The sequence below is a fragment of the Augochlora pura genome, chromosome 11, assembly GCF_028453695.1.
Source record: "Augochlora pura isolate Apur16 chromosome 11, APUR_v2.2.1, whole genome shotgun sequence".
In the NCBI taxonomy this organism is placed as follows: domain Eukaryota; kingdom Metazoa; phylum Arthropoda; class Insecta; order Hymenoptera; family Halictidae; genus Augochlora; species Augochlora pura.
This window is the reverse complement of record NC_135782.1, coordinates 11,673,201-11,696,183: the sequence shown is the minus strand read 5'-3', so window position 1 is coordinate 11,696,183 and position 22,983 is coordinate 11,673,201. Positions and strand designations below refer to the sequence as shown.

General features: G+C 36.1%; 3 protein-coding genes across 6 annotated transcripts in view; all 3 read left to right on the top strand.

Annotated features, from left to right (window-relative positions):
* The first annotated feature begins 2,829 nt into the window (after positions 1-2,829).
* Positions 2,830-3,680, top strand: LOC144476900 (uncharacterized). Its single transcript, XM_078194218.1, has 4 exons — positions 2,830-2,917; positions 3,007-3,069; positions 3,142-3,344; positions 3,441-3,680. Exons 1-4 carry the CDS (start codon positions 2,900-2,902, stop codon positions 3,571-3,573), a joined length of 417 nt encoding a protein of 138 aa, XP_078050344.1. The 5' UTR covers positions 2,830-2,899; the 3' UTR covers positions 3,574-3,680.
* A 183-nt stretch (positions 3,681-3,863) lies between these two features.
* LOC144476899 (uncharacterized) lies at positions 3,864-6,401 on the top strand. The gene is made up of 4 exons (XM_078194217.1): positions 3,864-4,064; positions 4,137-4,193; positions 4,286-4,370; positions 4,452-6,401. Exons 1-4 carry the CDS (start codon positions 4,026-4,028, stop codon positions 4,712-4,714), a joined length of 444 nt encoding a protein of 147 aa, XP_078050343.1. The 5' UTR covers positions 3,864-4,025; the 3' UTR covers positions 4,715-6,401.
* Positions 6,402-13,637: 7,236 nt separating this feature from the next.
* The window catches only part of Dgo (ankyrin repeat domain containing protein 6 diego), a 321,616-nt gene continuing 312,270 nt past the window's right edge, over positions 13,638-22,983 (top strand). The window contains exons 1-2 of one of the 4 annotated variants that reach the window (XM_078194017.1): positions 13,638-14,218; positions 14,950-15,233. The gene's annotated coding sequence lies outside the window, so the exon portion shown is untranslated. Of the gene's footprint in view, positions 14,391-14,949; positions 15,234-22,983 lie in introns of all 4 variants that reach the window. The other 3 variants (XM_078194016.1, XM_078194015.1, XM_078194014.1) reach the window with 3 other exon arrangements.

The following is a 22,983-nucleotide window of genomic DNA, read 5'->3' as shown; positions in this document are numbered from 1 at the left end:
AGTGTAACCAGCCTATTTTTTTCTATGTTTTCCTCTGTGACCTTTTTATTGTCTTGAGCCTCTTTTCCTTCATCCTCAATGCCCCCGTGATGAACTTCACCGATGTCCTGGTGGCGTCGTTCTTCAATTTATCCAGAATCTCTTCTTTCGTGAATCTCCCTGTCGTTAGGCACATCACACTACGAGGTTCCTCCAATGCAGCACATTCAAAGAATGTATGCATTGGGGAGTCACTCTCAGTTTCGCACAATACACACAGGTCACTATCACATTTTTTCAGTCTCCTTAAAAAGTCACCAAAACACCCATGGCCCGTCAAAATCTGGACTAATCCAGCTTTCGGTAAGGGTAAGGAACCGAATGTGCATTCCGTTCGCGTTCTTTCTACCGGAAAGCAAATCTAGTTGTGCTGCGGTTTCTCCGGCACAATTAGAGAAATAAAGTCTACATCTTCCGCTCGGCCTGCACTATTGCTGTGCTCGAGCTGCGAATCTGTATGGCCGTTTAAAAGCAGTCAGGTGATAAGCGAACAGTCCGAGTTCTGCCCGTCCTGTGTTTTTACAGTGCACGTGCAGAATGATTGGATCGCTTTAACAACCTTTCCCTGACATGCTAGACAGTTGATTCCGATTTGGGCAACTGTCTTACACTTCGATTCGAAGTACACGGCGTCCGGCACGGATCAACGAATAGATGTGGTCCCGCTGTAACGGCTCTCTTGGGTGGATCCACGAATAGATGGGGTCCATCTGGGAATGTGAGCGTATCGTTCCACGCCCACCCAAGACAGGCTTGTGGGAGATGCACGACCCACCCTTGTCTAGGCATCGAGCTCCGGTAGTTGTCTAAGGACGCTGCTTAACGTGGTGTAATGGGTATAGCCGGGATGCTGCAGATCCCAAGTGCGACCCCTCTCCCCGTTGCTCCTCAAGGCCCGTGCACCTCGGATGAGGAGTGCGTAGTTTCGATAAGAGAGTCAAAACGTCCTGTCGCTCACGGAACAGATCTGCTGGAGATTTGCGACCTCTAGTAGACGAGTTCCGGACAGAAGTTCATCTCTTAAGCAAGGATTGCCCGCAAATTCGACGTAACATTCCGAATTTGCGTGGCGCGGTTTTTGCCGACCGTCGTGGTATACACGACGAGACATCGGCTGTCCTTGTCTAGAGAGAGAGAGACCGTGGTTTCGGAAACAAAGTATGATTCCACGCGCTCGCCGCCGAATGGTCTCCTTGTCTTTCTAAGGAGGCATCGGTGTGGCCAAACAACTGGCTCACTCAGTATGGTTCAACGACTGAGTGCCCCCCCCCCCTTCTCTCGCTGGAGCAAGCATATCGCTGCTGACCAGCTGAAATGAAGAACGAAATAGCTGATTGACAGCTTTACTAATTTTGCTGGTCGCTTCGACAAAGGAGGCCACATGCGACGAATACCGCCTTGTTTAAAAGTCGTCCAATTTGGATTCGTGTTATTTGGCGCCATATGTTTTAAAGTCATTGATTTTGGGAGTCTGCAGATGTTGATATTGTTCGTCGATTCGAATTCCTATAGTATGTGTTTATATATATGGTCGAACATATTAATTTGGTAGTGAATTTAGTATGTACATATGTGAAGTTTGATTATTACAAGGGTTAGTAAATCATATATATTGTTTGACAGGTGTAGGTTAGAATAGAGGAATATGTATTTGCAAGGTCGTTATTAAGGCACCTGATTAATATTCATCCATGTATTGCATGAAATAGGATACAAAATGCAATAATATTGCCCAGTGATGCATATTTACTAGTCAGTTATATTTCATTTGTAGTGGATATGTGTTTAACGATGTGGCATGACATGGTGCATTGTATTCTCATTGCAAAGTAATATGTATCTATTTGCAGCAGCAAGAAAAGCATTTAATAAGGATTAGTAGACAATAATTAAGTTGCAGCCAAAATTAGCATTATATAACGATACTAGAATCAAGAAATTTGGAGAGAATGTACAAGACTTTCTACAACACTAAGAACTGGGAATATAGTTAACTCGACTCAAAACAATTCTATTCTTTTCACAGCTCCTGAATAATTCTGTGTAAAGATGATAATTTAGATAAGTATCTTTTCCCTATAAAGTATAAACATTTTTGTGTGGATAGAATACGATACTTTGTGATTTTTTAAATTTATCTTTTACATGTGCTGTACGAAGCAGATCTATTAGTTGGACTATTCTAATTTGAACGCAGTCAGATCCTGATTATTGGAAGAAAATATGTTAACGGTGGGTAATACGTAACTTGTGATCTCAAAAACTATTACATTCTCAGACAAAAAGCATTAATAATTTAATTGTATAAGTGACATGTATGATCGTGCTTTATGCAATTGAAATTGAATTTCCCCAATCAGATGTACTTGCTTTGTTATAGATAAATAATTCCTTTTTCTTTTTGTTTTCCAAATATACATTTTTGATGAGAAGTATTCATAATTTAATTATTGTATATTGTTTATATTCTATAAAACTACATTAGATTAAAGCAACATCTCTTGTGATACAAGTATTTTAATATTATAATCTTGTTTGAATTCAAAGTTGATGTAAATTTATTAACTATGAATGGAAGGATAATTAAAAAATGCTTTGGTTTGGTTAGTATGAATTATTTATTACTATTTGTACAAATAAGTGTGACTACATGTATTTCTACGTAAATGAAAATCTACCGTTGTTCTCGTCGTGAAACTAACAAATGTATAGGAACATTAATTTTTAATTACGACGTAGTATTTAATACGTATTAAAAGAAATTTACAACGGATGTGCAATCTCAAATGATAACAAATACGCACTAATTTTCTCTAATACTACATTACTAACTGCCTTAGAAAATGCCAAGGAAATATATATGGATGGTACCTTTTCTGTAAGTATTTAAGATAAACCATTTATATGATTAATACCTTTCAAGTGAAGAAAGTCTCTACATTTTGATCACTTTCTATCTCTTATTAGGTGGTACCACGAATGCCTCTCTTTCATCAACTCTACACTGTGCACATACGTTATAATGACACGGTATACCATTGTTGATAATTTCTATTACTCTTATCTCACATTGTCAGATTAAAAACTGATGTTAATTTACAGGGAATCGGTATCATTTTTGTTTTATGTGAATGTCGTACTAAAACAATGTACAATGCAATATGGAGAAAAATAGTTTCTCTTGTTCCACGATTGCAAGACAACTTAGAAACTGTCATGTGTGATTACGAAAGACCTGCTGTAGAAAGTGTACAAGCACAATTCCCCAGGGTTACCATACTGGGTGCTGGTTTCATTTCACTCAGGTAGAATATAACGGCATTATTCATGTATTTTTTACAATATTTACCTCATGAACGTGCTGAATAGAAAATTGAATAATCCGTTTTTTATTATTCAAGCTCTATTAAGGAAGTGGAAGAAGTTGGAGTTGCAAGGAGCGCCAAGAGAGATTCTGTCACTGGCTATGACAATGCCTTTAGCTCCATCCGATATGTTTCCAGAAGCATTACATTAAATTCAATTAGTCGCTGACCGTTTATGTGGCACATTTCCAAATGTACTTCTGTTTATGGTATATCTGCGCATTGTGTGGCTTCCTATTTCTTCCAAGGTCAGCGTATATGGTTTTGCCATGAGGTCTAACAACATTGTTTCGTCGTTTAATAATACACTTGCGCAACGTTTCCAAACAACGCGGCCGAATTTGTGGACTTTTTTAGGTAAGTTTTTACGCGCTTTTAATACGTGTAATGCTTTTTGTTTTTTTGTACTATCATTTTCTAAAAATTGATTTACAGATAACTTGTTAAAATAAATCAAAGATGAAACGACTGATTACAATCGTTTATTAAGAAACTTAAATGTCACACGGATTCGTTCTCGTGCCAATAGAGAAAAGAACGCCAAAATTAAGTTATTCCAAGATAATTTAGTTTCCGGAATACTGCCAATTGATCAATTTTTGAAGATATTTAATAAAGATTATGAATAACAGCACTATGTTGATAATGTATTGTCAAGTGGTACGTTTCCATACTTTAACATTGCTACGTTCGACTTATGCTTCAAGTAAAATTTTTTTAATTCGTTTTTAGACTGCACTGAAAGTAATGTATATAATGAAACGCGCTCGATTGGAAGATTTAGTACAGGTAAATATCTCATCCACAAACTGAGATGAATTCTGTTAACTATTTGCATTTAATTTGAACAAATTGCCATCTTTTATCAATCTTTTTCATAGGATAGATTACTTGAGTGCACGAGTAGCGGAGACCTTCGTACTCGATATGGACGAATAGAATGTACAAGAGACAATAATATAAATGGTACATGCTTCTAATTACTCCAGTCTTCAATTGTATTTATTATGTAACACGTCAATTATTATCGTACATAATCTTTTATAGATGACATTCCATCAACATCAACGGGTAACACTAATATGTGTATAGAAAATCAAGGAGTACCTACATATAGTGCAGTAGAATGTACTTCGCACCACTGCTCTGTTATTTTTTCGTTGTTACTCATCGTGGATGTTATGTTTCCCTTTAATTTGTTTTCACATGTTTATTTATTTTTTTCTTTTATTTCTTCCAAACGATTTGCTTTTCGAGTTCAGCGATTGCTATTATGCCGATTGCACTGGACGGCGCGGCGCGGTGACTAGGGCACGGGCACTTTGGGTTTCGGGTTGCACTAAAGTCCCACGTGTTTATGGCCTTTTAACTATTCCAAGGTTTTTCCCGATGGGTAGGAGCTCTGTAGGAACGTCCACACCCTACAAAAGTTTGTCTACGACTGACGAGAATCGGTGTTCTTCAACGTGAAATGGCCGTTGGCTGGGAAGCTTAACCTGACACAACCTGACATCCTTGGATATCATGTTGTACCCCACTCATATATATCCCCTTAAATTCCCCCCTATCCTCTTCTATGTAACTTATATCCTTGGATATCATGTTATATCTAGCAAATATCCTTTTACATTAGCTCATGTCCTCTTCTATCTTTCTTATATAGTTGGATCTCATGTTGTATCTCACTTATATCCACTTACATTCCCCCATATCTTCTTCTATCTCTCTTATATCATTGGAAAGCACCTTGTACCTGACTTATATGCTCTTTCATCCCCACTTATCTACCCCTATCTGTCATATCCTTGGATCTCATGTTGTATCTCACTTATATTCTCTTTCATGGCCTCATATCCTGTTCTATCTACCTTATATCATTGGATATCATGTTGGGTCTCACTTATATCCACTTACATTCGCTCATATCCTCTTCTATCTCCCTTATATCCGTGGATGTCATCTTGTGCCTCACTTATATCCACATACATCCCTCATGTTCTCTTGTATCTGCCTTATATCCTTGGATATCATGTGATATCTCACAAATATCCTTTTACATTAGCTCATGTCCTCTTTTATCTTTCTGATATCCTTGGATCTCATGTTGTATGTCACTTATATCCTCTTTCTTCGCCTCATATCCTCTTCTATCTGCCTTATATACTAGGATGTAATGATACATCTCACTTATATCCGATTACATTCCCTCATAAACTCTGCTATCTACCTTATATCCGTGGAAATCATCTTGTACCTCACTTATATCCTCATACATCCCCTCAGAACCTCTTCTATCTACCCTATATCCTTGAATATCATGTTGTATCTCACTTATATCCTTTACATCCACTCATATCTTCTCCTGTCTATCTTATATCCTAGGAATTCATGTTGTATCTCACTTATATCCTCTTACATCGACTCATATCCTGTTGTATCTATGTTATATAGTTGGATATCATGTTGGGTCTCACTTATATCCACATACATTCCCTCATATTCTTTTCTATCTCTATCTATATTGTTCAATTTTTCCATATGAAGCTTGATGTATCTAATATGTGCGTTTGTAAAGTAGAAGCAGTCAGCTTTAATTTAAGTTATATTTTATTGAAAAAGATTCACGGGAACATAAATCACAATGAATCACATGAATGACATTGTCTAGAGGTGCACCTCTTCCCAAAAATCGTTAATTTATTTATTACAATTTGGATATGCATAAATTTATTACTGGAAGGTTTCCAGAGGTCCATACTACTTTCTTTGATTACAAATAATCACACATGATATCTGCAAATTCAGAAAGTTAATTATTTATATAATGCAGTTTAATTTCTCGAAGCTATTTCGGGGTACAGTTTTCAAAAATTAATTACCCCTTTCACTATGGCAGTGTCGTCCGCCGAAGTACTGTCATTGAACGAAAGCTCGCGCCAGAAATACGCACATTGCGTGTGATTTCTGTATATACGTTTTTCTTAGTTTTAAATAACTGTGCCGAATAAAACAATCATTGCTTTAATGTAACAAGTATGTTCACATTTCTAATATGAAAGGACCTACAAAATTATAAAAATACAAAATTATTTTTCTATTTTGTCTACGGATGCCACTTGTATACACATAATTTGGATGCCGCATATATCCGGCGCTCGTACCTACAGGTCGTCGCGTGGATGCCGCATATATGCGGCGCTCGGCACGAAAGGGTTAATAACTCTCTAATAACGCATAAAATGTTATCATAAACTATACCAGAAAATAGCTGGAGGTCCGCTCCAGATGATCCAATTGCAAATGTTAATCAACTATTCTTGAGAATTGATTTATTAACTAATCTTCCCGCGATTTCTTGCGTCGAGAGAGACAATCATCGTCTATCCTTGTCTTACTTCGTAAAACGCAGAAATCTATCCTTGTCGGATACCTACTCATATATCCTGTGTTCCTAATAAGTATCAGGGAAGATAAGCATCATTAGAAGTCCGTCAAAAAAGTTGGTGGCACAAAGGTCGCATCTTTTCTTCTCATCGTATACTATATCTGTCCTTGTCCAACACGCGAGCGAGATAGGGAAAGTTTGTTCACAGGCACGCCCCCATAGATGGCGCCACCGTTAACTTTTATAGCTATCCTTGTCGCACAGTCGGTCGCTCTTTGTCTTACACATTGTGGGCATTAGACCTTCGAACATACATTCCAAAAATTGTTAATAACTCCTCGATTAGACAAACAATCTGAAGAAAATTGCAACGAGAACGTAGTTAAGGCTTTGCTCTAGATTTAAGGTACAAAAAAATTCGTAAACTTCAATTGTGGACTACAAAATTAAAAATACATTGCGGCAATGTAAAATTATTTGAAACTGCGTCGTAACGGTTATCCGAGAAAAAGTTCAATAAACAGCTAATGAAGCACAAATTGTAATCCAAAACGTATCTTGAAAATCACTGGATATCCTCTCTACATTCTATCATCACAGATGTTGATAAATTGTTACAGATAAGTGAGTTATTCATAAATTTTGGAAGTAGTGTTCGGGAGAAATTTCGAGAAAATGAATACACTTTCCAAAAACAACTGGTTAATTGGTTTTGTAGAAGTCATTTATGATTATTTATAATAAAATAATGTGGAATGGACCTCTGACAACCTTCCAGTAATAAATTTGTGCATTTCCGAATTGTAATATATAAGTTATTAACGATTGTTGGGAAGAGGTGCACCTCTAGACAATGTCATTCGTGTGATTCATGTTCCCGTGAATCTTTTTAATAAAATATAGCTTAAAGTAAAGCTGAAAGCATCTACCCTACAACTGTACATATTGGATAGATCAAGCTTTATAGGGAAGAATTTGCCGATATGAAGAACACTAACATTACCCCCAGGAAGAGTGGCGCCACTCATAAGTTAGATTTCGACAAAAATTATGTTCTCGTGAATCTTTTTCAATAAAATATAGCTTAAATGAGAGCTGAAAGCATCTACATTACAACCGCACATATTAAATATATCAAGCTTCATGGGGAAGAATTTGCTAATATGAAGAACACTAAAATTACCCCCAGGATGAGTGTCGCCACTCATAAGTTCGATTTCAACATCTAATGTTCTTTGCACCATGTGCGGTGGTGGGCACGAAGAGTAGCTTCGAGTACCGTTGAAATGCATCGGCTCAATTTGGGAAGTTACCGTTGCCGTTTTAACTTTACAGTTTCCCTCTCTCCCTCTTTACCTTATTACCAGACAAATTTACGTTGACCATTAAATTTGCCTTGTCCTTTGTCGATTTCCACGATTTTGACGTCGGCTTTATTATGGATAGTTTTTGCCGAAGGTCACCGGGTTCCAACGATCTCCGTGTCGAAGTTTTTCGACCAGGAGTCGTGACTCCTTCGCTTTCGAGGAATAACCGTTTCAAAAATTGACGCGATATTTAAACAATCTCCTTACATATTCTCAGTTATTCCTCTCTATCCTATTATTCTTCCTATATCCTAAATTTGCATTTATATTCGAATTTCCCTCATTTCGCCATTTATTGGAAGCGTATAATATAGTAGCGCGGTCGTAATATGAACTAGTGGCTATGTTCGCATCGCTCATGAAATGTGATAATGTAACATCGAATATAGGCGCGAATCATTGCTGACGCTATGTAAATTCAGTAGAGAAATTCATTTATTTGAATTTATAATAAAAATAGGGATGTGCTATAGAGTGCTGGAGAGAAGACATCACAAATGGGAGGAGAAAATCTAGCAATAATTATAAAATAATAAATACCGTTAGACTAGACCGGTAGTTTACTCTACATATAATATACATACATGTATATTAACCTTCCTTTTACAGAAGGATACAAAGCTAATTAGTACGCTGGCAGAACGCCAAAACTGTTAGCCACATTACCGACATTCGGTTTCGGTCAGCGATCCTAGTCTTCCTTGGTAACTCGTCAAGATCAGACGTGTTACCAACAGCTGGTCAGTAATATATTTTCTTAAATAATGAATTTAAATGTTGTAACTCGATATTAATAAAATATCAGAGATAACGCGACTAGAAGATAGACTCCGCTTGACAGAATTGCATTTAGTGCATTGTTTTGAGCTAAAATATTTAGAAATTGATTCGTATAATTAATATTTTGAAGTTAATAAATTATTGTAATGTGAATCGGGTATTTTATTCGATTTTTCCTGATCGAATTCATCTGTGGAAAATGTTCTTCTCTTACAATAGTAGTCAACACTACTAGCGGCGTATGAGAATCTAATAAATTTAGTGACCGTTTAAATGTTCGACAAATCACAGGCCACTATTTTCACGCTTCTCAGAATTCACGTTCCAAATCGTAATATTAACCAGTTAACTGTGACGCCCTCATTTAAAAGTGTGCACAGTTTTGTGTCGCCAGAATCGAGCCACGAAGAGTATATTCGTCAATCACAGAGTAAGTTGCGCTGGTAAGATATTGGATGAAAAAGATGGGTTTATTTTATAAAAATAATATTTACGCACTTGAAATTCTTACGTCGCACTGTACTTATTTGATAAGAATCGCCGACACTTGGTAAGATATGCACTGACAAACATTTTGGGGTTTGATACAGCAAGATGAAAATCAAAATCACCGAAAATTTAAAGTTGCTGCACTGCTCACGAGTTAGCTTTCTAGTATATAAATCCATTTTTTGACTTTTGCCTTTGCTCCTTTTAGGATAACATCTACAAAAACGTTATCATCGCACATAAATAAATTCATTATGCGAACTGGTAAACTTTTTCAACCAGTGCATACGGAGACGCATGACATCATCTCAAACTGTTTATATTTTCTATTTGTTTGTTTTATTCCGGCATAGCCTCAAAATATTCTAAACATCTTGAAATTTCAGAATATGTTTTTTTTTTCTCAAAAATTGCCATTTAAATAGCTAATGGTCACTGATTTATACGCAAGACGAGTATACTCGTCAATACACCAAATTTTGCCACTTCTCCATGACGAGTATACTCGTCAATCACAGTTAACTGGTTAAGATCGCAAACCTTTAGTTTCTTATAATTTTCAAACAGTTAGTTAATGAAATAGGCTTGTTCCTTTTAAATATACCAACAAGTGAAATAAACATAAGGGAATCGTAATGCATCATTAATTAACAGGAATTTTCTATTAAGTCGGAACAAGTGAGTTTGAAAGTTTGTTCTTTCCCCACTTTTAACCTTACTCGATTATTTTGTTCCTTTTTACGAAATGAAAACGTTTTCGGCACGTAGTCAAGTAAGACTAGCTTTCCAAGATATTCTCATAATTTGTTTACAATCATTGTTACTTTTATATTTTGTCACTTAGTGATAACACGTATCTCTATATTTATTTAGAAGTTCGATCGCAACAATTGCCAAGGAAGGCAAGTATTTGTAAATACATTTCACGATTATCAATAATTGCATTTTTTAAATAAATACTAAGAAATATCCTGTTCGTAAATGTAATAATTACATAGAGTAGTTCATACATTTCTTCTGAACAAATTTTATATTTTTCTACTATGCAACACTTTTATAAATAGATAAGTAATTTTTTAAAAATACACAATTCATATACTTTAAGTAAGTAGTTTCTTAAGTAAGTAAGTAAGTTTACTAGATAAACAAATACTATTTTTTATATAAACAGATATATTTTTTAAACAAATAGGTACTATTTTTACGATTCTTTAAATAAACAATTGTTGCAATTTTTATGCACTGTAAGCATTATATATTTTTCGATTATTGTGTTATAGATTAACGTGACTCCAGATGTTAGCAGAGAAACTACCGAAAATTGTATTTTTAAATTGGTTGCTCTATCTTTTTTAACTTATATAAATTCATATAAGCTAGGCCTTCTTCACTCTATTTTAGAAATACTTTTTAGTGTGAGAGTCTAATTACTTATCTCAACTTTTATTATGAACAATGTAGCATAATTGAATATACAAGAACATAACTCATAATAAATAAGATGTGACTAAATTACTTCAAAATAGTTACATATTACTGTCTTATAGTATATACATAGAATATATAATATAATGTAATAATATTGTTAAATGTATAATATTTATTATAAGCAAGAATCATTAAATACGCATCCAGTTAAAGAAACAAGTAATTTAACAAACGAATTCAAAATGTTAATTTATATTAAATAACTTCAAACAAATTAATTTCATAAATTCAATTTGATCATCAATATGGACTTTAATTTCACCAACTTTTTAAATAACTTTCTCTTACGTTTAGTCCGACCAGTTCTACCAGTAATTAGTATTTTAGCTTAGGTCTTTCAGCGGGTCAAATGCAGGTGAGAGTCATTTTGGTCGTGTTTATTTTTAGTTTTATTTGAAGGTGAGGTTTTATTAAGATTGATCTTATAATGTGGCTAAACTTATTTATATATCAGAAACTCCAAGCTCTCTGTTCCCTCCAAATATATATGTATATAGAAGATACTTTCTTAAGTGTATTACCCGTTATATGAATTGTTTTTGGGCCGTTGCACGGTGAGCTAGAAATCCATTTTTTGTGAACAAACTTATTTTAATGTCATTTCAAGATTTGAAGTTGGAACATCAATTAGGAGATTATGAAGTGAAAAATATTTATTTCTACAATATTTGAATTAATTATTAAATCATTTATTGAATCGGGGCGACTTCAAAGTAGTGGCTGCAACTGTTTCTTAAAATTCACGTAACATTAAAAACTGCAGATAGTAGTTTAAATTGTTATAAATCTTGTGCACTTTATGCATAAAGTAAATAATGCTTAAGACATTAATATAAATTTGTATTAATATACAAAGCATTAATTCAGAACTTTTTGTTTTGAATTTCTAAATTTTGTCCGCAAAGTAATTACCTCGCGCACAGAATTGTCATTTTACTTATAAAGACATTTTTTCAATATGTGATTCATAGTAGTAATAGTAGTAGTAGTAGTAGTAGTTGTAGAGGTAGGAAAGGTTTTTTGCAAATATCACGTAAACTCTCGTAATCGCGTAAAAACAGATTTATCAAAATCGGTGAGGTGTGACCGCTTCTATATAATTATCAAATCGGTTTTATAGCTGTTAATTTACTTTATCAAGTATTAAATGATTATAGCAGTCGCCAACCGGTTGTAACGGCTACCAATCGGTTTCAGTAGATTCTAATTAATTCTAGATCAAATTCTCTTCCGTCTATGATTTTCCTGCGTAGAGTTGGTACACCAAAAATATCTTAACTTGCTCATGTTTATTGTTAAACTATTTAATTCTAACGGAATGTATTTTCCTTATGAATTATCGAAGTAATTCAGCAAAATTATTGATTTTATTAATTAAAAATTAATAAAAAGAAATCTATTATTAATTATAGATTCTTTCAGTATTATGTTACATGTTGCTACTAGATCGCTGATTCTTAGACAAAATACAAATTTTCTAATACGATTATTTTTATTACTTGAAGATGCTGTATCAAAAATATCAAAATCTTGCATCACCGCAATTTTATATTTCGATTATTGATCTTTGTAACGAATGCGTAAAATCCACAACCTAACTGTTACTCCAGGATTTATAGTTTGAGTAGCAAGGAACATTAATTCCACTATTTGAATGTAAATTTCAAAATGGAGAACATCACGCGTAATAACGGACAACCGAGCTATCGAAAGGGTTATACAAAAGAAACGAAACAGGCAATAGAAATTTTTATAAATAAACGAATTCCGTCATTTGAAAAAATTATTTTCAAATCCATCATTTTGAAATTATGTTTTCCAAAAATGATCTCTTATAATACGAATGATATCGTTAATGCGTACGAATGAAATATTTTGTTGTCTATCAAATCAACGGGAGGAGTAATTTAACAAATTCTTTACGTGGTTATAATCCGTTAAAGATCGTCAGATGAATGCTTTTATAGTACATTTTCGTTGTAGTGTAATAACTTGTTTGTTTTCACATACAGTTACCGACAAAAGTTGAGAAACATAGTCCAATACACAGTCCAATTATATACTTCACAATAACATTTTCAATTTAATGAGTCTTACATTTATCAAAGTATTAAATTTTACTCACATATTAATCATATATAAAGTTCCTTAACTTTTCTCATAAAGGAAAAGAATAAAATAGAAGTAGGCTTAAACTTCTCCGCCCGTTACCTTTTTATTTTGATCTTCCGGTTCTTCGCTTCCTCCCTCTCCCCCCACTTTTCTGTCATCATTCATTATCTTCTTCACTGTTCCGCGTGAACTCGCTTATCTGTGCCAACCGCGAAACCAAATTTCACGTGGGGAACCGGTAAACTCGAAAACGCCGGTCAGCAAACAGATCTTCGGTTCGCCGTGGAACATGGACGTAGGATCGAGGATCGGTTCTCGACTCGCGTTTATCGCGGCGCGTTGCGGCGTCTCGCGAGTTGCGCTCGAGAGAGAAATCGTTGGTTTGTCGACGAGAAAAAGAGGGTTAAGGGCCAGAAGAAAAAGGAAACCGTTCCCGCCGGTTGAAAATGAGCGGGGAATCGAAAGGCAGAAGGGGGTGAGAAGCAGGTGTGGTGGGGATCGTTGGTCGATTCGCAGCTTTCGTTGCTTCGAGCCGCGATCCATGGATCAGTCTTGGTGCAACCGTCCCCTCGAACCGGTTGCTACCGTTTCCGAACGTGTGTCACGGCCGACCGATTTAAATGCTTCCGAATTGCGTTTCCACGGTTTTCGTTCCAGCGATTGAATCGTGACGTTCGTTTCGCGCGCAGTTCGCTGGTTATCGATCGCCCGGAGCTGTCGAAAATGCCGTCGAAACGTGATCCATAGCATGGTACGCGGGTTCGTCGACGTAGACCATGAATTTCATGAGAATTCTGTGCGATCCAGCGACGGGAAGTTCGATGATGTAGGAGACGAGCAGCATCGATCGGATTTTGGTGCTCTGTTCGAAGGATTCTTCGCGAACCGCGCCAAGTGCACGGAATAAGGCTCGGTGCTTGGTGACTTCGATGCTCGCGCAGGCGGTATCTCGACTCGTCGTCTGTGCTTCTGTGTGGTGAACGCACTCGACGTGTTGCGCTATATTTTTCTGCGGTCGTTGCGCGAGATAAGAAGTATTTTCTGGTTCGAGAATCCGGCTGGAGTGAATCAGTGAATTTGACAGAAACCAACCCGAATGTTCTATCGATCTTCGCGAGTGGTGGCAGCACGGAAGTTAACAATTGTTTGGAGAGATTAACGAACACGACATCTCGGAGAATATTTACACAATGGTTTTCATAAGAGATAAAATAATTGTATAATTTCTCTCGTACACTTTCTGATACTAGTTCGGCGAGTTGACTAATTTCATTGTGGTAGTTAGCTTTCGTTTTGCAACAACAAACTTGATCGCACCTGTTTATTGTTAAGTGATAAATTATAGATTTGCGATCTCGAAGTGAAGTGGGGAAATATTACACGACAAATGAAATATGTTAACACGTTGGCATGCGAGAGCAGTTTTATCTTTGTATTTTGGAACTGTTGCAGATTTTAATATTTCCGTGACTGAATAATTGTATAGATTTCTGTAGATCGTTGTTATCATGATTGTAGCGAATTACTATATTTTATTTGCCGTTGACAGAATACAGAAACACGGACGCCGCGTGAAACATGTTGTACTGTGATGTCAATACCAGCATAAGAAAGCTGCGACGATTATTATTCGAGATCGTTTGTCCGATGCACGGTTACATCGTTTTGCACTAGACTAAACAAGCACCCGTATTACGTCATCATTTTTCTATTTAATTGCACGGCTATGTAGATGGTAGATGAACTTCTTAGATATTGAATGAATTATGCGATGCTATTTGTTCGACTATTCTTGTGAATATTCTATACACGTATTATACAATTATTCACCTTTTATCTTTGTAATTTATTCGATCATTACGGTCGTATAATTTATAAGAATTTATGGAATACGGTAATCAAGTTTTGTATTTTATTATCAAAGGAACTTTGACAGATTTGTTTATGAAACAATAAATGTTTGAAGAGCATGATTTCAAGTGAAAAGAAAGAGTGAGAGTGAGTCACGTAGCTTGACATTGATGTTGAATTCTTGGTGAGAAATAGTTGTCACGTTAAATTGATTTTTTCTGTGCGGTCGAAGTGTTATTTTTTTCATCTTGTGCTTGGAAATTCAATTGACACAGTGTGTTCGGTGAGTGGTGTAATTTACACTTGCGCGTGGATTATAAACATTGGGAATTAACTTTTGGAAGACATGTATGGCTGGTGAGTAACTCTGCTACAATCATAATCATTTGTCTGAATAAAATATATTATTAAACTATTATGTTATATAAAAATATGATAAATTGAATAAAATATAATACTAATAGATTTTGTGCGAGCAAAAAGTACTCTATACGGAATATAGTAGAGGATACAGCGAAGAAAGTGAAACGAAATTTTATTTATGTATCCAAACGTCATCATTGAGGTGTTCATAAATAAATTATAGACTCTCTTATACATTTCTTTTTACAATATTTTAATATGCAAACGTTTTATTAGCTAATCATTTTATTATTTGAATACATCATCGCCTGGTAGAGAACTTTAATTAAATCTGTAGATGATAAAATATTTTGGTATCAGGATATTAATTAATACAAAATATATTAAATTTATTAATACAAAAATAAATCTTTGTACAAGAGAGTTTATATTGTAATACCGCGGCTACTTTTACTTACAGTCTAAAGAGGATCATACCAAGAGGTTAGTTTATATTTAAAAAAAAAACAAGCTAGAATTGCTTCTGCTTCTCTAACATCGACAATGGCATAGCTAATGGCTGCAAGTTCGTTTCTTTCGTCGAAGAAATGAAACATAACGAGCAGGTGTGTTCAAAAAGCACCGACTTTTCTTAGAAGTCTTCGCGTTAAAGCCGCATTCATAGTGTTTTAACTTTTATCTTGCGGTTTTTCCCATCAAAATGTGAATCAATTTATCAATTTGTCAATTTGTCGATTTGTCAATTTATCAATTTGTCGATTTGTCAATTTATCAATTTATCAAATAAATAAGAGAAATTATAATTAATATTTTTTCTCAATTGTGTGAAATTTGCAAGTACAGACGAATTAATTACATGCCAACTCAGAGATTAATAGAATCATTGTTTATTTAGGTACAACGAAGAAATACTTCCGGTTAAATGCAGGGTACCGAAAATTATTAGACGAGCGTGCGACACACTGCATGGACAGTATCATTATTCATTGTTTACTGGTTCGCTTATTGTATACGTAGTGTACAGTAGGAAGCGTAGTGCATATTCTAGAAGCTCGCAAATTTCTCTCTCACTCTCTATCCATGCTTGTCAGTTTCAATGAGTTCATATATTTCGAACCGAGCATGATATCGTTCAGATAAGCGAACTCCAAACAAACGTACACTATACCGTAAATACTTTGTCTATATTTCAAGTCAATGCTCATCGGTCAGATATTTTAATTGGTCCGTCGAACAACTTGAAATCATTTTTCTTCAAGAAACAAGCTCTAGCTTCGCTTTGCGTCGTTTACTATACTATGGCTCGTTAGTATTCCTTCGTGCGGAACTAAGAAATTAGGAACGGTCCAGTGTATAATTTGCGACATTGATTCTGCAGATATTACAATAAACGATTTTCGTATTTGACAGAAAAGAATCGTACTAATTTCGTAGATATTAGGATAAAGGAGTTTATTGTAAAAGTAAATATTTTAAAACTGGAATATTGCAAGTCAAGCGTCGTTCGACGAATCCGAAGAACTAGGAAGAGTGTTGCGAATGCAACAAAATAGAATGTAATAAAATAGAAGTGTGACACAATGCATACGAACAGTCAAAGTTACGAATAATGAAACTGTTTGCAGAACCAACTGGTTCGGCATATGTTAAATCGAATAATTTGACATACGTTTATCTGGCATGTATTAAATTATTATATATTATTATTATATTTATTAAATACATATTATATTATAAATTATAATTACAAATAATATAACATATATTTTTCTGGCATATGTAAAAGTATATGATTTGGTACACGTTCATGTGGAATATACGTTAAATCAAATAATTTGACAAGCGTTTATTTAGAATATATGCTAAATTAAACGATTTCGCATACGTTTATATTATATACTCTAAAAAAAGTTTTGGCCTGAGTTTATTTGTTGTACACTAAAAAAAGTATTGGCGTATGTTTGTCCAGCATATGCCGAATAATGTCGTTCGGTACACGTTTATTTGGCACACATGCTGAATCGAACGGTTTGGCATATGTTAACTCGATATGTGGCAGAAAAAGGTTCGACACGCGTTTATCTGGCATATGCCGAAAAAAGTTTTGGCATATGTCCGGTGAAACAGCGTGACCGGAGCGATTCAGTGAGGACGTAGCTTAACGTTTCAGTTCACGTTGAAAGGGATTGACGACCCGCGAAACGTGCATGCACCGCTCAACGAACCTATACTGAATTCCCTGGCGGGCGTGCACACACGTGTAAAACCGGCGCGTGTTTATATTTTTCGTGTTCTTTATTCAAAGTGCGTCCGGCTTGCAGCCGAGGCGCGTTATAACGCGCGTCTGCCATTGGTCACGCAACAATGGCGGCCTGTTTAACTTTTCCGGTGGTGACCAAGAAGGCCCGATGTCTTTGTTCGAGTTACACGTGGCGTGTGCGTGACCATACAGCACGAATTTCATAGTAACTTCTAAACGCCTTCTTTGAAGAAACTTCGAAATTCTTTCTGAAACGTTCTAGTTTTTTACCGGTCCATGCTTCACCGTTTCGCTGAAATAACGATATGCAGGAAAATTGTTAAACAGTGTTACAGAAAGTTATATTATTTATTATAGGTTCTTTAGAAATAATTGCCAATTAATGATGCTAAATTGTGGTTATCTAATTTCAACGTTTAAAGAAATCGATTTTACTACAGAAATAAATAAATGAAGCATTTCGCAGTGCTTAGTAAAAGATTTTAAAAGCGGGAGTCTTCGTTGGTCGTTCCAAGTAATAGCAAAAGACTAGTAGACTGTAGACTTTATTAAAGTAAAAATTTAAGTTATAAATAAAGTAAGATTTATGTTAAACTACTTCCACTATCATTAAAAAGAGACTATAACCATTTAGTTCAAGTTTTTAAAAAGATATTTAAATAAATTTGTTCGACACTGTATACGATTATAAATATATTCGTGCTCCGCAGTTGTTACGTCGATTATATGTATGTATTAGGTTGGGGAGAAAGAAATCCATTACTTTTACGTGAACTTCAAGACTTTATTTAACATGTTTCCGTTTGTCCGATTTAGGTCAAATATGCACCGTTTTGTTCTATAATTTGTTGTCATTTTAAAGATACCTTCATAATGCCTCTCTCGTAGAAGTCTTGGCTCCTATTAGCGAAAAACTCTTGTAATCGACTTTCACAATCTTCTCTCGATACCAATTTCTTATCATTAAGGAAGTTTTGAAATGCAAGATAAACATGGTAATCGCTTGGTGCCAGGTCTGGACTATATGGTGGATGCATCAAAACGTCCCAGCCAAACTCCTGAATTTTCTGACGAGTAACTATAGACGTGTGTGGCCTGGCGTTGTCTTGATGGCACAAAAAACCTCTCCTTTTGGCCAACTCTGGCCATTTCTGGTCAATCGGTAGCTTCAAACAGTCCAGTTGTTGACAGTAGAGATTCGAATTTAGTGTTTGACCATATAGAAACAACTCATAATAAATGATTCCTTTCCAGTCCCATCAAATGCACGGCAGAACCTTCCCGGCTGGTTAGTCCTGGTTTGGCCACCGTATGGCCTGCTTCACCAGGCTTTGACCTTGAACGTTTTCGCACAATGTTGTCGTATGTGATCCATTTCTCGAGCTTTGTGGGATCGTTACCAACAACTGACTCGAACTGGAAAATGGAATGAAATAATTTGTACACTGAATTGCAAGTAAAGTTAATATAATGTAACAAATTCAGTCTATTACAAGTGTGCAAGTGTAGTGTAAATTTTGCGACAGTCCTAAGACACTCTCCCTGGTTTTCGCACCAAGTCGGCGGGGGCTAACTATTGCTGGAAGGAGAACTCGGCTCGATCTTGCTACGTCTCGCGTCGCGATTTGACTTGAAACTGCCCGATGAGAAGAAAAATCTTAGCCCTTTTATATGCGGCTGAACTGGAAATTTGGTAGTGGGGACTGGGCCTACGTGACCAGATCATCCCGCGGATGATGCTGTGACAGGTGATCCCAGTCCTTAGGCTGGCGTCCGTCGAATGTTAAACATTTTTGTATTATGATCGCGGGACCATGCTCCCGGCCGACGGTAGCTAGCGTAAACCCTCAAGAAGGAGCAACAAACGTCGGGAGGAATCTTCGTACGTAACACAGATACGGCCACTACAGCCGTCTACCGAAAAGATAATGGATTTCTTTTTCCCCAACCTAATATTTGGATTTTGAATTTTTCGCCTCAAAATCCTTCGATTTGGTAACGCGTTCCTACGGATTTCGCCGTATGTGTATATCATGTTGTATAAAATAGCTCGGGCGACCCGGTCGCGGAGCGGCTGTCACATTTTCACGTGAAGTATGGCCGCGAAACACGATACACCGCGGGAACGTATAAAATTTCGGTCGGCCGATTTTTCCCGTGTCGCAATTAGCGGATCGAGGCGAGCGCGGGAGGAGTCCGACAAAGTAACGGTATGGTAAATCAGCGTATCGGGGCTGGATTTATGCCCGATGTGCTAAAAGGACGGCCTTGGAGGGCGAATAAATTTCTAGGGAATTCCGTGCGGAATATCGCGAGCCGCAGCAGAGCGTAACATTCGCGTTCACAACACGCAGATATATTATCTGCGATTGTATCGGTGAATGTAACACAGCGAGGCTCGCGAATTTCGCCGCGATAGATCAACGAGCAATCCAGAAGTAACGAGTTCTCGATTTTTCCCGCGACTTCCTGCGAGCCGCCATGGCTCGTGCTGGGTGAATTTGTTACGTTTATTAGTTGCCGTTAGTGATAATGTACGATTTCCCTTATGCCGTCGGCAAACGTAACAAACTGATATCGATTTTATTTCACGATTACGGACCAGCCCCGGACAAGTTTCCTCATTAAAACCGTTTTAATTATCGAACGATATTAAACACGCCGTATTTCCATACATATCTGCGCGCCGTTTGCCGCGTTACCAAATAGCTGTAATTTATTTGATTCGCTTAAAGGGGTCTCCGAGATTCGACAATTTATTGGTTAAATTGAAATAATTCTGAAACTACTAGTTTCGTCTTAATATTTAATAGTCTGATAATTAAACTACAGCGGAACAATAATTGCTGCCCGTTCGATCTCAGCGAAGCTATACTTGACAAGTAATTAAACTGTGGAAAGGTAATAATTGTTAAATAAACGAATCACAGCAAAACTGTAATTCATCATATAATTGCTACTGCAAAGTAAGAACAAATAAATTACTTAATAATTAATACTTGAGTCATTCAATTAATGTAACAATCGTAACGTGGCTTACTGTACGTAGTTAGTAAATTGAGGACTTGGTACATTTTTAATAAATTTGTAAAGACATCGGAAGAGTTTAACGATATTATTATACAATATTCAAGTTGACAGAATTTTAGAAGAAAAAGTTTATTTCTAATGTGTTTCTGTTCCTTGCAATCGATGTAGACATTTCTTATGCAAAATAAAAATTGTTCTTAATTGCGATATGCGGCAATTGGACATATTACTTCTTTTAATCATTGTAGTGGGTTGACAATGATACAAAAATTATTTTCGAATATTTCAACTGTTTATGCTGCTGTATAATTGTGCTACTAATTTTTATTATAAAATATATAATGAAATCTGCAATAATGAATATTGCGATTATAAATAAAGGGATCGACAGTATGCAATTTCAATCTAAAATGGTATTTATATCCTCGAGGATTATTTTCCAGAGATACCTAATGTTACTAAATAGGAAGTTCGTGACATTTTACAACGGAAAAACGTAAACGTTTCTATGTAATTACGGAATATGCGGCTTGTTCTCTGCATTTCCTGTTCAAAATTGACAATTTCTGTTGGTCGGCTGTTTTACTTTTCAAATTAGCATTGCCGTTAACACGCAAGACACGGTACGTTAGCCAGTCTCGCATGATCAAAGTAAACTGGGTCCCCCGATGCAACGGGTGTAGCGGGATCAATTAAGCGTTGCTGATGACTCAATTTCGAGGTTGATTGGTCCCGTCGATCCCAATGGGCCGCGGAATTCACCGTAAAAGAATTCAGTGAAATGCGATTCGACAGACGAAAGCCGGGCATTAACGGCAGCTTTTTTATAGAACCAAGTGAAACGGGAGCCTTTAAAATGGTAGAGCCATGCGCGGTTAAAATGCATGCCCATGTTTTGGTCAACGAGCCGAGCCTCGGAACAAGCTCGAGAAAAATCGAATGAAAAATTGACGATGCCGCTTCGCCAACAAGGTATCGAACGACACCGTGATCCAGTTACTCCTTTCACTTTGTACACTGTCAAGGTTTCGATGAATTTATACGAACGAGATTTTCAAAATCTTTGTTTTCCTAGCAAACTGTGAAAGCCTCCAGGTGTTACAGGAATAGTGGCATGAATGGAACATTTTTATTTAGGATGAGATAATAGAAATACTAAACGACAGTTTTTTTTTTTACTGTAAAAGTGCATTTTGTCAATGAGTTTCCTGCATGTTTATTTGCTTCATTTTTCCATTTTTTGAACGTGCATTTTGTCTAATTCATCGATTGATTGCATTGAATGGGACAGCGTAATAAAATAAAGTAATATTAGTATTAATTTTATCGATACTGTTCTTTCATTCATTATAAATACATATAATATTATATATTAATCTTTAATTCCATAAATATTCTTTACATGCTTCAGTTAATATCACAATATATTATTAGCCAAGAAATAGATTGTACTTATATTTTATTTATTTATTTATTTTTATATATTATTTATTAACCCTGGCCGGAAAGCATTAACATTGTACACCAATATGATCCCGGGTAACATGATTTGATTAATAAAGTATCTCATGAAAAAGATAATCCTTTCAGAGAAAAGAAACTTAGAAATTAATCAAAATCGTTGGAAAGCCATATATTAAAAATTAATGCAAGCAAAAATTAATCAACAAATGTTTCGGGCGCCTATTTTGCATTGATAAATATTCTGAATGTCATATTCACTTGCTAACAACATTTAATATATTGCTCCTTTATACCATACGACAAAAGCGTCAAAATATTAATCGTGATGGCTTTAGGCTTTACAAAGTTGCAAATTTTATAATGGAAATATTCACAGTCTTGGAGATAATGCTAACGTCCCAGTCAAGGCAGTTTTCCTCTGCTTCCTTAAAAATGATCTCGGGAAGATGGCGTAGATCGTGATTGGAAGATAGTCTCTACCACGTGGGAAATAAAAATGCAAAGTGGCGCCGATAAGATCAGATCCACGAGATTGCCGCGGACATTATTGAAAAGATGACATTATGTAATGACGACACCGAGCATATTGTAATCAGATACGCATGCGTTTGTAGGTTGGCCATCAGTTACTCGAACGCTGCGTAGAGACAAGCCGAATACGTTACGAGACATGCTCAACAAGGTACGCGTTTAGGTACTAGAAGATAGAGGGAAGCGTACAGCTTGGGAGTGGCGTGGTTGGATAGAAGATACGAAAAAGATTTTCGAATATCAACGGGCGTAAATACATGCGGGAATTCCAGGTCCCGGGATTCTAAACTGACCAGAACTACTTACTAGAACTGATACTTTAGAAAACCGGTACAGCTCGACTGATATTCAACCGGCGCCGTAAGGACCACTCTGCACTCACTAGAACCTAACGTAAGCCACCCTTAACTCAATAAACCCGGTCGGTATGCTGAACATCTCGTACCCAATAAACTCGAC

What these genes read in the sequence shown, in the direction of transcription:
- LOC144476899 (XM_078194217.1), top strand. Translation starts at nt 4,026, where the DNA reads ATGAATAACAGCACTATGTTGATAATGTATTGTCAAGTG. An exon ending in TGATAATGTATTGTCAAGTG is followed by an intron (nt 4,065 to 4,136) that starts GTACGTTTCCAT and finishes ATTCGTTTTTAG; the next exon opens with ACTGCACTGAAAGTAATGTA. An exon ending in AAGAGACAATAATATAAATG is followed by an intron (nt 4,371 to 4,451) that starts GTACATGCTTCT and finishes AATCTTTTATAG; the next exon opens with ATGACATTCCATCAACATCA.
- LOC144476900 (XM_078194218.1), top strand. An exon ending in ACATACGTTATAATGACACG is followed by an intron (nt 3,070 to 3,141) that starts GTATACCATTGT and finishes GTTAATTTACAG; the next exon opens with GGAATCGGTATCATTTTTGT. An exon ending in GCTGGTTTCATTTCACTCAG is followed by an intron (nt 3,345 to 3,440) that starts GTAGAATATAAC and finishes TTATTATTCAAG; the next exon opens with CTCTATTAAGGAAGTGGAAG.